General features: G+C 42.2%; 1 protein-coding gene across 2 annotated transcripts in view; it reads right to left on the reverse strand.

Annotated features, from left to right (window-relative positions):
- Positions 1–13,251, reverse strand: part of PTGR1 (prostaglandin reductase 1) — a 32,634-nt gene that overhangs the window by 16,936 nt on the left and 2,447 nt on the right. The window contains exons 3-7 of one of the 2 annotated variants that reach the window (XM_006142734.3): positions 10,138–10,183; positions 8,609–8,665; positions 6,005–6,172; positions 2,089–2,206; positions 339–494 (exon numbers count right to left, since the gene is read on the reverse strand). In XM_006142734.3, coding sequence (XP_006142796.1) covers positions 339–494; positions 2,089–2,206; positions 6,005–6,172; positions 8,609–8,665; positions 10,138–10,183 — 545 coding nt within the window. The remainder of the gene's footprint in view (positions 1–338; positions 495–2,088; positions 2,207–6,004; positions 6,173–8,608; positions 8,666–10,137; positions 10,184–13,251) is intronic. The other variant, XM_006142735.3, reaches the window with a different exon arrangement.

Below are 13,251 nucleotides of genomic sequence, written 5' to 3' on the forward strand. Positions count from 1 at the left end.
AAATAATTAAAAAAAAAAAAAAGTTAAGGGACCAGCAGTTAGTGTAATGGCTATGTCGCTGGACTCCCACAGTCGACCGCGATTTGCGTCCCGGACCCGGTAGCATAAAACTCACGCCAGGTGCATGTGCGTGTGTGCCCAAGATCCTGAGAGGAGAATGGAGGAGAAGGGATTGTGGCGTGGCCATCCCCCCTGGGGGGTGATTTCTCGCTTTCTGTCTCTCTGTCTCTCTCTGTCTGGCGAGTGCACGCACCGTATAGCAAAAAAAAAAGAAAGAAAGAAAGAAAAAGAAAAAAACAAGTTAAAAAAATCAGATCTTAAGTCCAGTTTGTACTTACATTATCAAAATAACAATCATAACCATCAGGAGAGGCTTTTTTCAAAGTTTTCTCTAAAGACTCTACTGTTTTGTAGTTAAAGGCAACATCAAATCCAAGCTTTTCAAGATAGGCAACCTTTTCATCAGATCCTGCTGCTCCAACAACTTTGCAGCCCTAAAAGGGGGAAAATTGAAACCATTAATAAGCCATAAGCACGAACCAACTCCACGTTCCTGGTTTTGTAGAGTTAGGTTCTCCAAGAATACCTGCTTAGATGCTGAGCCACAGATATAAGGAATACCATCAAGGGCCAACAGAGCCCAGAGGAGAAATTAGATCCAGAATCAGTCTACGATCCAACTCAGCTTGCCTCTGCCCACCCAACAGATCCCTTCTACATTTTCTGGGCTTGCAATTCATCTGCTTGATTTAACTATGTATTTGACTTCCTTGGTTCTGTATTTTGGGGCTTCATTTCCTTTAGGTGCAGTGGTTCTTTAGCTCTGTGACTCTGATATCATGAAGAGCCCCCTTACTTTGTTTTTGTTTTTGTTTTGCTAGAATGTACCTACACTCACCAAAGAAACAGAGAGGGAGAAGAGAAAAAAAATCTTTATGGGGAAAGGTCATAGCACAATTCCTTCTCCTTCATCTCTCCTTCTTTTGGGATTTTGGGCATGCACACACACACACTGAGCATGTTCCTCAAGCCTCCATCCAGGTCTGGGACTCCAGCAATGCTGTCGGCCATGTGGGATCCAGCTTCTCCTGAGCAGTTCATTACACTGCACCAAGGGACTGGCCCAGCTCTCTTATATTCTAAATGTGTTATGAAGCCCAGAATGTGAGCCACTGTGTATTTTCCATTGCACGAAGACCTTTGGGTTCATACATGTATCTCTGTACAAACAGTGATGGTCATATATTCTTTTCCTCTCCCTTCACAATTCAAGAAAAATCTGTCTTGCAAGATCTCCATTATTGGTCCCTTCTGTATCTAACTCTATACACTCTCATAGGATGATCATATTTATTCCTATCACCTCACTGCTTGTGTTATGCAACACTTCATCTATTAATTCTAGCTCATTCCCTCTCCTGAGTTGCAAGTCAGTATTTCCAAGCATTCATAAGACATTTACATTTGGGTAGCCAGTAGGTACCTCTTAATAAATTAATTCAAAGTGAAATGTATCTTTTCCCTCATTTTTACTTGTTTCATTCACCACAGTAAATGATTCCACTCCATTATCCAACCCTAAAACATGTGGCTGACTGTGCGACTGGAGTCCTGGACCTAGCAGCTTAAAAAACATGCCAGCTGCATGTGTGTGTGTGTGTGCATGTGTGTGTGTGTGTGTGTGTGTGTGTGTGCCCAAAATACTGAAAGGAGAATGAAGGAGAAAGGATTGTGGGGTGGCCATTTCCCCCTTGGGGGCGATTTCTGCTTTTCCTCTCTCCTCTGTCTCTGGTGAGCACAAGCATCCTGTAACAAAGCTAAAAATCAAATTAAAAAAAAATGAAAACAGTGCTTACAAACTCACTACTTTGGATGGAGGCAATTCACAATGGATATCTGCAATGTTATCAGATAACAATGCACAGCTTAGCTTTGTTACACTGTCTTTCCCATTTCCTCCTTTCTGAGTCTCCAACTTCTAAACCAGATCCACTGGATTGCAATCCCCCTGGGGTCAGGATCCCTTTTGCATTTGCCACACACTCCATGGGTCCTACATAATGTTTGTTGCTGGAGGAACATGCTTACCTTGAGCTTGGCTATCTGCCCCACAACAGAGCCCACTGCTCCTGCTGCTGCATTGACAAGCACCGTTTCTCCACCCTTCACACCACAGATGTCAAGTAGGCCAAAGTAGGCAGTTAGACTAAGGGAAGAAAATGAAGGAGATGTGAATATGACTCATTTATAGACACTTGGAAGACCTTTTCATCAGCCCAGTAGCACCATGGGTCCAGGTAAAAAGCAAAGAGTTAGCGGAAATGAATATTACTAGTGATCATTGGCCCACCTCCTTCTCTACCGCCAGATAGGAATAAAGATGATGTAAACTGCAGAGGGCATGGAGAGAGGACTGGAAAGGGACTACATCTTGTTCAGGCCAAGGCCAAGACTCAGGTGAAAGAAAATACATCCTCCTTACACTTTGGGGATCCCAGAATAGAGAGCTTGTGTCTCATTCCCATGTTAAGTCCCACCCAAGTCCTAAAGAGATGGTCAGTTTATGGAGAAAGTTTCCATGTTATTGTGGTGTCATAGCCACAGGGAAGATACAAGATAATGACATGTCTAGTTATGAGAAGTTCAGAGAGACCATCTTGAGTTTTTGTTGGCTCCAAAACAGTGTGGAAGAACTTCTGAAATTTCCCCTACCACCCCCAGTAGGATGTCAAAGTTAGCTTACAGAGGAAGAACTACTGAGCCTACAAAAATGTCACACAGACTGTACCGATGGGTTAGATGGGGACGGAGTGAAGACACCACAGCTCACCTTCCAGGGGACTCCCAGCTTGGAAGGAGATGTGCTTGAGACTCGGTGGGGAAACTTATATTTTGAGCAGGAGACCGGCATGAGACCAATACAGATGAAGATCAATAAGTGTTGCCCCCTGCTGACACTGAGCTTGTATTAGCCCTTAGAGCTTTACGTCAACCCAGAGAAGAAAGCGGAAATCCTGAGGGTTTCTTTTGTTTGGTTGGTTTTAAGAGAGATTCTTGGCATAGGGCACACACATTCTCCGGAAAGACAGAAAGCAAGAAATCACCCCCACCCCCCAGTGGGGATGGCCATGCTGCAGTCCTTCCTCCTCCATTCTCCTCTTGTTATTTTGGGCATGTACACACATGTGCCCATCGAGAGTTTTAAGCCACCAGGTCTGGGACTCAAACCACCGTCAACTATGTGGGAATCCAGTAACATAACCATTATGTCATCTGCTGGTCCCAGAAATACTGAATTTTAAACCTCGAATGAGGGCTAGCTCCATGGCCTGGTGGTTAAGGAAGTTAAGTCCCACATGGCCAACTGTGTAGTTTGAATCCCAGCCCAGCTGCCTGAAAAACACCTAGGTGCATGTGTGTACATGCCCTCGAATCCTGGTGAGATGGAGAAATGGAGCAACTGGGATATGGCATGACCATGCTTCACTGCAGGGCACTTTCACCCTTTCCCTCTCTGTCTCTGTCTCTCTGGAAAGTGCACACACCCTTTGGGAAACACACACAGACACACCTCTAAAATAATGTAAGAAATGACTAAATTTCACTGAGGTTTCCATTTACTACACCAGCCAAAATGAGAGCTTCAGACTGAAATGAAGTTCAGTAGTAGAAACATTTTAAATTATATTTGGCACCCTGAGTTTGCGCCAACAAAATTCATATCCATTATGGTGATTTTTAAGTCACTTGCAAAATTTTAGTCAAATTCACATGAAGTTATTTCTGTATAAAACAGAAGCTATGTGTTGGAATGGCTTTAGCTTAATAAATCTCTGTCTATTTAGGCATTGAAGGTAAGGCTGTGACAGATAGAAGAGGCGTTTTTCTGGGCATCCGAATATTTATTTATTATTCCTTTAACCTAGTGTTTTTCAAAAGATGGATGCAGTACCACCTGCCTCAAATCACCTGGAATATTTGTAAAAATTTAGATTCTCCAGCCCTACCCTAGACCCACTGATTATGAAATATGGGAGTGTGGAAATCAGAATTTTAAAAAAAAGAATAATTAATTTAATTTGTTATTATCATTTGCTATAAGATACATGGACTCACCAGAGAGACAGAGAGAAGCAGGGTGGGGGAGTGAGAAAGCAAGCTGCCAGGTCTGGAATTTGGACCACAGTTGGCCATGTGAGAGTCTAGCACCTTAACCACCATCCACCTGCTGGCCCCAGAAATCAGATTTTAATAAGACTGTTTAATTTTTTAAATAACTACTTAATTTTATTTATGATTATGATTATGACAACCTAGGATGGCTAAATCAAGCTAATTATCTAGCTAACCAACATAGTTACCATTTTTTTCATGTGTGAAAACACTTTAAAAATCTACTCTTTTTGGGACCAGCAGTTAGCATAATGGCTATGTCGCTGGACTCCCATGTAGTCGACCACAGTTCGTGTCCTGGATCCGGTGGCTTAAAACTCACGCTGGGTGCATGTGCGTGCGTGCCCCAGATCCCAAGAGGAGAATGGAGGAGAAGGGATTGCGGTGCGGCCATCCCCCCTGGGGGGTGATTTCTCGCTTTCTGTCTCTCTGTCTCTCTCTCTGTCTATCTGGCGGACACACGCACCCTATAGCAAAAACCTCCCCCCCCAAAAAAAAAATCTACTCTTTTTCTTTTTAGAGAGAGATTTCTGCTCTAGGGCACATGTGCTAGCCAAAGAGACAGAGGAAAACAGAAAGGCAGTAAGCAAGAAATTATCTCCCAGGAAGGATGGCCACACTGCAGTCTCTTCTTCATCCTCCTCTTAGGATTTTGGGGTCATACACACATGTGCCCAGTGTGAGTTTCAAGCCACTGTGTCTGGGATTTGAATCTCGTTCGGCCACATGGAAGTTCAGCAATGTAACCATTACGCCTTGTGCTGCTTCCAAAATCTACTCTCTTAACAATCTTCAGGGGCCAATAGATGGCATGGTGATTAAGGTACTGGACTACCACATGGCCAACCATAGTTTGAGTCCTTGACCTGGTGACTTATACTGGGCACATGTGTGTGCATGCCCCAAATCCCAGGAGGCGATGAAGGAGAAAGGATTGCAGCGTGACCATCACCCCCCAGAGAGTGATGTCTCACTTTGCCTCTTGTCTCTCTCCAGTGAGTGCACTTGCCCTATGGCAAAAATCCTACAAAAACAAAAACAAAACAAACTACTTTCTTAATAATTTTCGAGTATACAGTATATTGTCACCCTATTGTATAATAGAGCCCTTAAACATATTCCTCTTAACTGAAATTTTGTATCTTTTGACCAACTTCTCAATCCCTACACCGTGGCACCAGCAGATGGCATAATGGCTACGTCACTGGATTCCCATGTAGTCAACCATGGTTCAAGTCCCAGACCTAGTGGCTTAAACTCACACCGGGTGCGGGTGCATGTGTGCCCAACATCCCAAGAGGAGAATGAAGGAAAAGAGATTGTGATGTGGCTATCCCCACCCTAGGGGGTAATTTCTCACTTTCTGTCTCGATGTCTCTCTCTTTCTGGTGAGTGCATGAGCCCTAAAAAAAAAAAAAAAAAAAAAACCCTCTACCTCTCAAAAAAAACCCAAAAAAATCAATCCCCACACCCTCAGCCCCTGGTAACCACCATTCTACTTTAGGTTCTATGAAGGGAACTATTTTAGGTTCTACATGCAAGTGAAATCATGTGATATTTGTCTTTCTGTCCCTGGCGTATTTAACATAATGTTCTCCAGGTTCATCCATGTTGTTGTAAATGACAGGATTTCCTTCTTTTTATAAACTACATTTTCTTTATTCAGTCATCAGCTGACAGATACTTGGGTTCACCTTTCATTCTTAGTCCTGTATCTTCTCTAATCAACCCTTAAACCTATAATTTCTCAAGTCTCCTCATTGACCGAGTTCTGGACAAAACATTTTGGAAAACCAGAGTGTAACACATGAAAGATACTCTTGAAACTCACCCCGTCATGCCGACTGTCCCCAGAGCCAAAGACAGTGGTAATGTATCCGGCCATTCTGTAGGTAGCTTTTCCAGGTCTTTCCCATCAGAAATGGAATGTGTTGTCCAACCTGAAGAAGCCAGGACAACAGTCCCTGTTGGCCAGGCTGAGTTTTTACTTTCCACAACTCTAAGAGATAAAGCACATTGAGACATGAGACACCCCTTTCCTTTCCAGAGAGTTGGGATGCTGTGTGGTTTTCAGGTTCACAAAAGGGCACTAAGATCGATATTCCATTACTGATATTCTATCCTATCTATCTTAATTCATAGCCATTGGCACAGGGGCCATCAGAAAAGAAACCTTTCAGCTTGTCCAGCCTCCATCCTATCCTTCCTTACCCACTATTCTTTTGCAGCAAAAGCCATCCATCCTCTGATTCAAGATGCTCTGATACCAGTCTCATCTTTTCTTCAGGCCACCCTCCATCCCTTAGCTCTCTTCTCTCCTGAATCTTTAATATTTTCCTGTCAGTTGCTATCCTAATTTCTAAGAAGTGTCCTTTTTGGGGCCTGCAGGTGGCGTAGTGGTTGGGGGCTCTGGACTCCCACATGGCCGACTACAATTCGAATCCCAGACCTGGTGGCTTGCTTTCTCACTCCCCCCGCCCCTCTCTCTCTGGTCAAATTAAAATAAATAAAGTTAAATAAGGTAATTCTTTAAAAAAAGACTTCACTTAAAAATAGAAAATATAAATACTATCTTCACTTAAACTATATCAAATCTTAGTTTCCTTAGTAAATTATTGAAAGAAGAATATAATATACCCTCCATTTAGTCTAACTTGTTAAATTTTTTGTGTGTGGTACCATCTGAAGAGATGCTGTTTTAAAACCTAAAGCTTCTATCTTTAATATCATTAGGAGTTTATATCGTACAGATTCAGAACTCCTCCAAAAAAAAAAAAAAAGTGTCCTTTAAAATTTTTTTATTGGGGACCAGCAGGTAGCATGGTGGGTAAGGCGCTGAACACTCCCACATGGCTGACCAGGGATCAAGTCCTGAATCTGATGGTTAGCTTTCTCACTTCCTCTCTCTTTCACTCTTACCCTCTTGTCTCTCTCTGGTCAAATTTAAAAATAATAATAATAATAATAATAAAAAGAATGAATAAATAAAATAAATAATTGTTTTCTTTTTAAAAAATTGTATTTATTTATTTATTTATTTATTGTGATTTTCAAGCCACCGGGCCTGCCTGGGATTTGAATCGCAGTCAGCCATATGGCTCAAGTCTGCCATTTTATAATCCCACCCTCTATCCTCCTCCCTCCTTCCACCTTTAGAGCTGAACTTCACTTCCTAGTCACTTGCTAACCTGCTGCAACCTGCCTTCCACCCCTAATTCTCCACCAAAGTCAACAACCTCCTGATTGCAAAATCCGGTGGCTATGCTTTCTTCATTACCTGTTGTTACCTTTCCTCTCTATTCAACACTATGTCACCCCAATGCTTCCTCCACTGTTTTCCAGGTTACTGAACTCCCCTGTCTTTTTTGTCTCCCCCTCTAAGTTGACCCTTTTGTCTTATTCACGGATTCCCTTCCTTTCATCTTCTCCCACTCTTATTCTTTATTGTCATCTCCCCAGATCATAAAATTACACAACACAGTGATTCTAGAAAATTTTTAAACATAAAATAAAAATATCAGTTCTAATCTTAGAATATAAAGGTAACTGCTAATATTTTTGTGTATTGTAGGGCAATTTTAAAGATATATTTAAAATGTAAACTATACATATTTACATACTTGATGTAATTATATATATTTTATAATTTAAGTTTTCTCTCAACACTATACTTATATTTTTTCCAGGCCCAGCAGGTGGTATGGTAGTTAAGGCACTGGACTCCCAGATGGCCCACAGTGGTTTGAGCCCTGGACCTGGTGGCTTTAAAATCACACTGGGTACATGTGCATGCATGCCCAAGATCCCAGGAGGAGAATGGAGAAGGCATTGTGGTGATTTCTCACTTTCCCTCTCACTGCCTCTGTTTCTCTCTCCAGCGAGCACGTGCACCCTATAGCAGAAACTTCTAAAAAAAAAAAATTCAGGTGATAAGGGACCTTTCAGTTTCCAAGATAAAACTATTTTTATTTGAATTTTTAGATTAATCATGAAGTAGATGAATACTTTCTATTTTTAATCATCAAAAATGAGGACGGCAAAGTAAGGCTGAAATGATGACAATTTCCCATCCTTGTCTTCCTCCTGATTAGTCACGAAGGAAAGGAAGAAAGCAGGATTTCCCGAGTTGCTTCCGACATCACACAGGCTGTGGAAATCATGGGCAATCATGGCCAGAGACAGAGCCCAACAGAAGGTAAAGAAGGCAATGTATTGGGCCAGCAGGTGGCATAGAGGTTAAGGTGCTAGACTCCCACATGGCTGACCGCAGTTAGAGTCACAGACCTGGTGGCTTGCTTTCTCACTTCCCCCCACCCTCCGTCAAGCTCGTCTGCCCTATAGCAAATTTTAAAAACAATATAATAAATAAATAATTCTGAAAAGGAAAAAAAAAAAGGCAACATATTTTCCAGCACTGGACAAATGGGATAATTACCTGGCCACTTGTTGTCCCATCATCATATCACCCTCCTTCAGTCTTTTGCCTGCCACTCTGAAAAAAATGTAAACATCCCATTCTGAATACAAAAGAACATCTGGGGAACATGGTCTTGAATTTCTTTTTGTTTAAATTTATTTTATTAATTACTTTAATTTTATTCATCGTAATCATCATTATTACTTTAATTGAACAGAGAGAGAGGGAAATTGAGAAAGCAAGCTGCCAGGTCTAGGACTAGAACCATAGTTAGCCATGTGAAAGTCCAGCACCTTAACCATCATGCCACCTGTCGACCCCCATATCTTGAATTTCAAGCTGAATGAAAAACCGGTAGGTAAGTATGTGCAGAGAGGAAACCCAGATACACAAGGGCAGTACAAATAGGTGCAATGTAGGAGGAACGCTGTTATAAGTAATTCTGCCCTGGAACCCCAGAGAAGCATTCCAAGAGTACTTTTCTATGAACAGGAGAATCTTTCCACCGTATTTAATTGGAGACAAGTTTCTGCCAATGACTTAAAAATATAACCAGGCACCACTGCGCACACGTTACCCAAACTCTAGCTACACAGAAAGGGATGCTATTGGGCCGTTGGAAAAGTCAAGACACATTTTTGTATAGAAAAATGTCTTGACTTTTCCAACAATCCAACAGTTTAACATTTTAAAACTTTATTGTTCCCTTGAGATCTGAATCTTTTATCAATCAGCTATGAAAAAAATATTTAAAATAAAGCTTGGGACCAGCAGTTGGTGTAATGTCTATGTCGCTGGACTCCTATGTAGTCAAGCAGGTTCAAGTCCCAGACTCGGTGGCTTAAATTCACACCGGGCGCATGTACGTGTGTGCCCAAGATCCCGAAAGGAGAATGGAGAAGAGATTGTGGCATGGCCATCCCCCCGGGGGGTGATTTCTCACTTTCTGTCTCTCTGTTTTTCTGGTGAGCACACATGCCCTATAGCAAAAAACCTCTCCAAAAAAAAAAAAAAGGAAGGAAAGAAAGCTATATTATTTACCTAGGCAAAAAAATTATTGAGACATTAGTGGCCCATGAAGACCTTTTATTTCTTCTCATCTTTGAGTTGTTTACCAAGTGTCTAAATTTGAGTCAGCTACAGATGGCCTAAATTAAAAGGAAGCAAGTCAATGGAAGGCAAGAAAAGCTGATTTTAGCCTTAGTAACTTCCTCTACCCAAATTATTTGCCAGTGGTGTAATGAACAAATTGGGGTTTAACTTCATTTTTGGTCACTTTTTTTTTTTTTTTTCTGGAAGCAGTTCTGGTGGACAATGAAGGGAAAACTACATCGGAGATAGCTGTAAAATAAAGGGACCAGGGTAACCCTCCACCAAGCTTTGCACACTTAGCCTGCAAAAAATGAGCATCTGTGAAACCCCTTAGTGATACTACTGGGAGAAACAGAAAAAAATGACAGGGTTTTGAGTCAGGTATTTTAAAAAGAGAACTACTTCAAAATAGCAGCCAAAGCCCAATACAAGCGTTTCTAGGACCAAAATAATACCTCATGTAAGGATCCACAGTGAGGAACAGAGCTTCAAGCAGGACCTCTACAAAATAAAGCATTCCATAGGCAGTTAGAAATGCAAGGCATGACACCATGTTGCTTTGGCATTCTAAAGAAACGCAGATAATATTTCTGCTTCCAGTTTCCCTTCTCTTCTGTGCTTTGTATTGAAGAGACAAGAAAGGTCCTCACATTTGGCCCAGCCCACTTCATAGTATGTTATTTATTCAATACTCACTCCATGCTATATATGAATTTCATTTGATGTTCTTAACAACTACTATTTCCATTTTATTAAAGATTAAGCTACATAACTTGCCCACAGCTATACTTATAATCATTATGTTACATGGCTCAAACAAGAGTCCATTACCAGGGGCCAGCAGGTCGGTGCTGGACTCCCACTTGGCCTACTGTGGTTTGAGTCCCAGACCTGGTGGCTTGCCCTCTCTCTCTCTCTCTCTCTCTCTAGTGAATGCACATACCCTGTAGCAAGTTTAAAAATGATGATGATAAAATAAAAATTAAATAAATAATTCTTTTAAAAAAAATTTTTTTGGAGAGGTTTTTGCTATAGAGTGTGTGTGCTCGCCAGAAAGACAGAGAGAGACAGAGAGACAGAAAGAGAGAACTCACCCTCCCAGGGGGAGTGGCCACGCCATAATCCCTTCTCCTCTATTCTCCTCTCAGGATCTTGGGCACACATGCACATGCACCCAGCGTGAGTTTAAGCCACCAGGTCCAGGACTCGAACCACAGTTCACTACATGGGAGTCCAGCAACATAGCCATTACACCAACTGCTGGTTCCATTTTAAAATATTTTTAAAAATAATTATTTCATTTAACTTTATTTATTTATTATTTTATTTTATTTTATTTTAAAGAAAGAAAGAAAGAAAGGAAGAAAGAAAGGAAGAAAGGAAGAAAGGAAGAAAGGAAGAAAGAAAGAAAGAAAGAAAGAAAGAAAGAAAGAAAGAAAGATTCCATTATCAGTCCCAATTAATATAAAGAATACCCATTTTGCTTGGATAGCCCTAGTACACACATTCTCAGGTATTCTGGATCCAAACTATGCCCATCATAGCTTAGATGGGGCTGATAACTCTGCTATGTTTTCTCTCTTTCTCTCTCTCTTTTTATTTAGAGAGAGATTTTTGCTAGAGAGCATGACTGCTTGCTGGAGAGACAGAGACAGAAAGCGAGAAATCACCACCTGGGGGTGGCCACACCGCAATGCCTTCTCCATTCTCCTCTTGGGATTTTGGGCACAAGCGCACACATGCCCAGCATGAGTCTAAACGACAGGTCCAGGACTCGAACAGTGGTCAGCCATATGGGAGTCCAGCGATGTAAACTGCTACACCGTCTGCTGGTGTCCTTTCTCTCTTCTTTTCTTTCTTTTTTATTTTATTTTATTTTTCTTAAGAGAGATTTTTGCTATAGGGTACATATGCTTGCCAGAAGACAGAGAGAGACAAGGAGACAGAAAGTGAGAAATCACCCCCCAGGGGGGATGGCCATGCAGCAATCCCTTCTCCTCCATTCTCCTCTTGGGATCTTGAGCTCTCATCTTTTTCACCCTCATATACAATGGTCACGTTGTCGCTTCTCCATTTCTCCCTCCTTTCAGAACTTGGCATGCACACACATGTTTCCAGGTCCAGGATTCAAACCACACAGCCTACCATGTGGGATCCAGCCACCTTAACCACCACATCATAGGCTGGCCCTTTCTCTCTCTCTCTCTCTCTCTCTCTCTTTTTTTTTTAATATTTATTTATTTAATTCCATTTGTTGTTATTATTATTTTTTCATTTTAATTTGACTAGAAAGGGGAAAGCAAGAAAGCAAGCCACCAGGTATGGGACTCAAACCATGGTCAGCCATGTGGGAATCCAGTGCCTTTAATCACCACACCACCTGCTGGCCCTTCTCTCTCTCTCTCTTTAAGAGACAGGGTCTTGCTACATAGCCTAGGCTGGCCCTGAACTTAGGATCTTTCTTCCTCAACCTCCTGAGTAGCCAAGATTACAGACTCATACCACCACACCTGCCTTTGCCATGTTTTTAATCACATCTCCTTCTCACAAAACTTACCTACCTGTAAATACCCCTTATAGACACCCCTTACTATCTGAGCTCTGCTCATGGCTGCTGGGCAGTGCCAACTCCATAGTTATCATCAGGCCAGGACAGAGAGGATATCTGCCTCATAGTCTGACTAAGGCTATGAAGAATAATTCACCCTAGCATGAATTTCAATGATCAAAGATCCTACAATATGACCTTTAATCATTCACACACAGGATTCTGAAATGGTCTCTGTGACAGATTGCAAAATGACTGCAATTATCTCTCATCCCATATGTTGGCCTCTTTGCCATTCTTCCCATCAAAAAATTCTGTTTCCAGGGAACCAGCAGTTAGCGTAATGGCTATGTCGCTGGACTCCCACATAGTCACCCGTGGTTCACGTCCCGGACCCGGTGGCTTAGAACTCACGCCGGGCGCGTGTGTGTGCGTGCCCAAGATCCCGAGAGGAGAATGGAGAAGGGATTGTGGCGTGACCATCCCCCCTGGGGGGTGATTTCTCGCTTTCTGTCTCTATGTCTCTCTCTGTCTGTCTGGCGAGCGCACACGCCCTATAGCGAAAAAAACTCTCCAAAAAAAAAAAAAATTCTGTTTCCAGACCAGCTCTGTGGCCTGGTGGTTAAGACAGCGATCCTACATGGCCAACCTTGCAGTTCACTGAGTCCCAGACTCCGTGATTTGAGAAACATGCCAGCTGTGTATGCCTGCATCCCCAAGATCCCCAAAGGAGGGAGAGAGAGAGAAGAGAAGGGATTGATGCATGATTATTCCCCATAGGCAATGCTCTCTCTTCTTCCTCTGTCTCTGCATCGCAAGCACATGTGCCCTTTAGGAAAGAAAGAAAAGAAGGAGGAATGCAAGGAAGGAAGAACGATTCAAGTCCCCTTGAATCTGGACTTGGCGATGTGACTTTTATCGTCGAACATAAGGAGGGCTTGAAAAGTGCTCGCACATTGGAGCTTACCAACTCCTATGGCACAAGATCTGTGGGAGAACAGAGAACTGAGGCACGCACCTC

Source organism: Tupaia chinensis, unplaced genomic scaffold (assembly GCF_000334495.1).
Source record: "Tupaia chinensis unplaced genomic scaffold, TupChi_1.0 Scaffold000081_1, whole genome shotgun sequence".
In the NCBI taxonomy this organism is placed as follows: domain Eukaryota; kingdom Metazoa; phylum Chordata; class Mammalia; order Scandentia; family Tupaiidae; genus Tupaia; species Tupaia belangeri.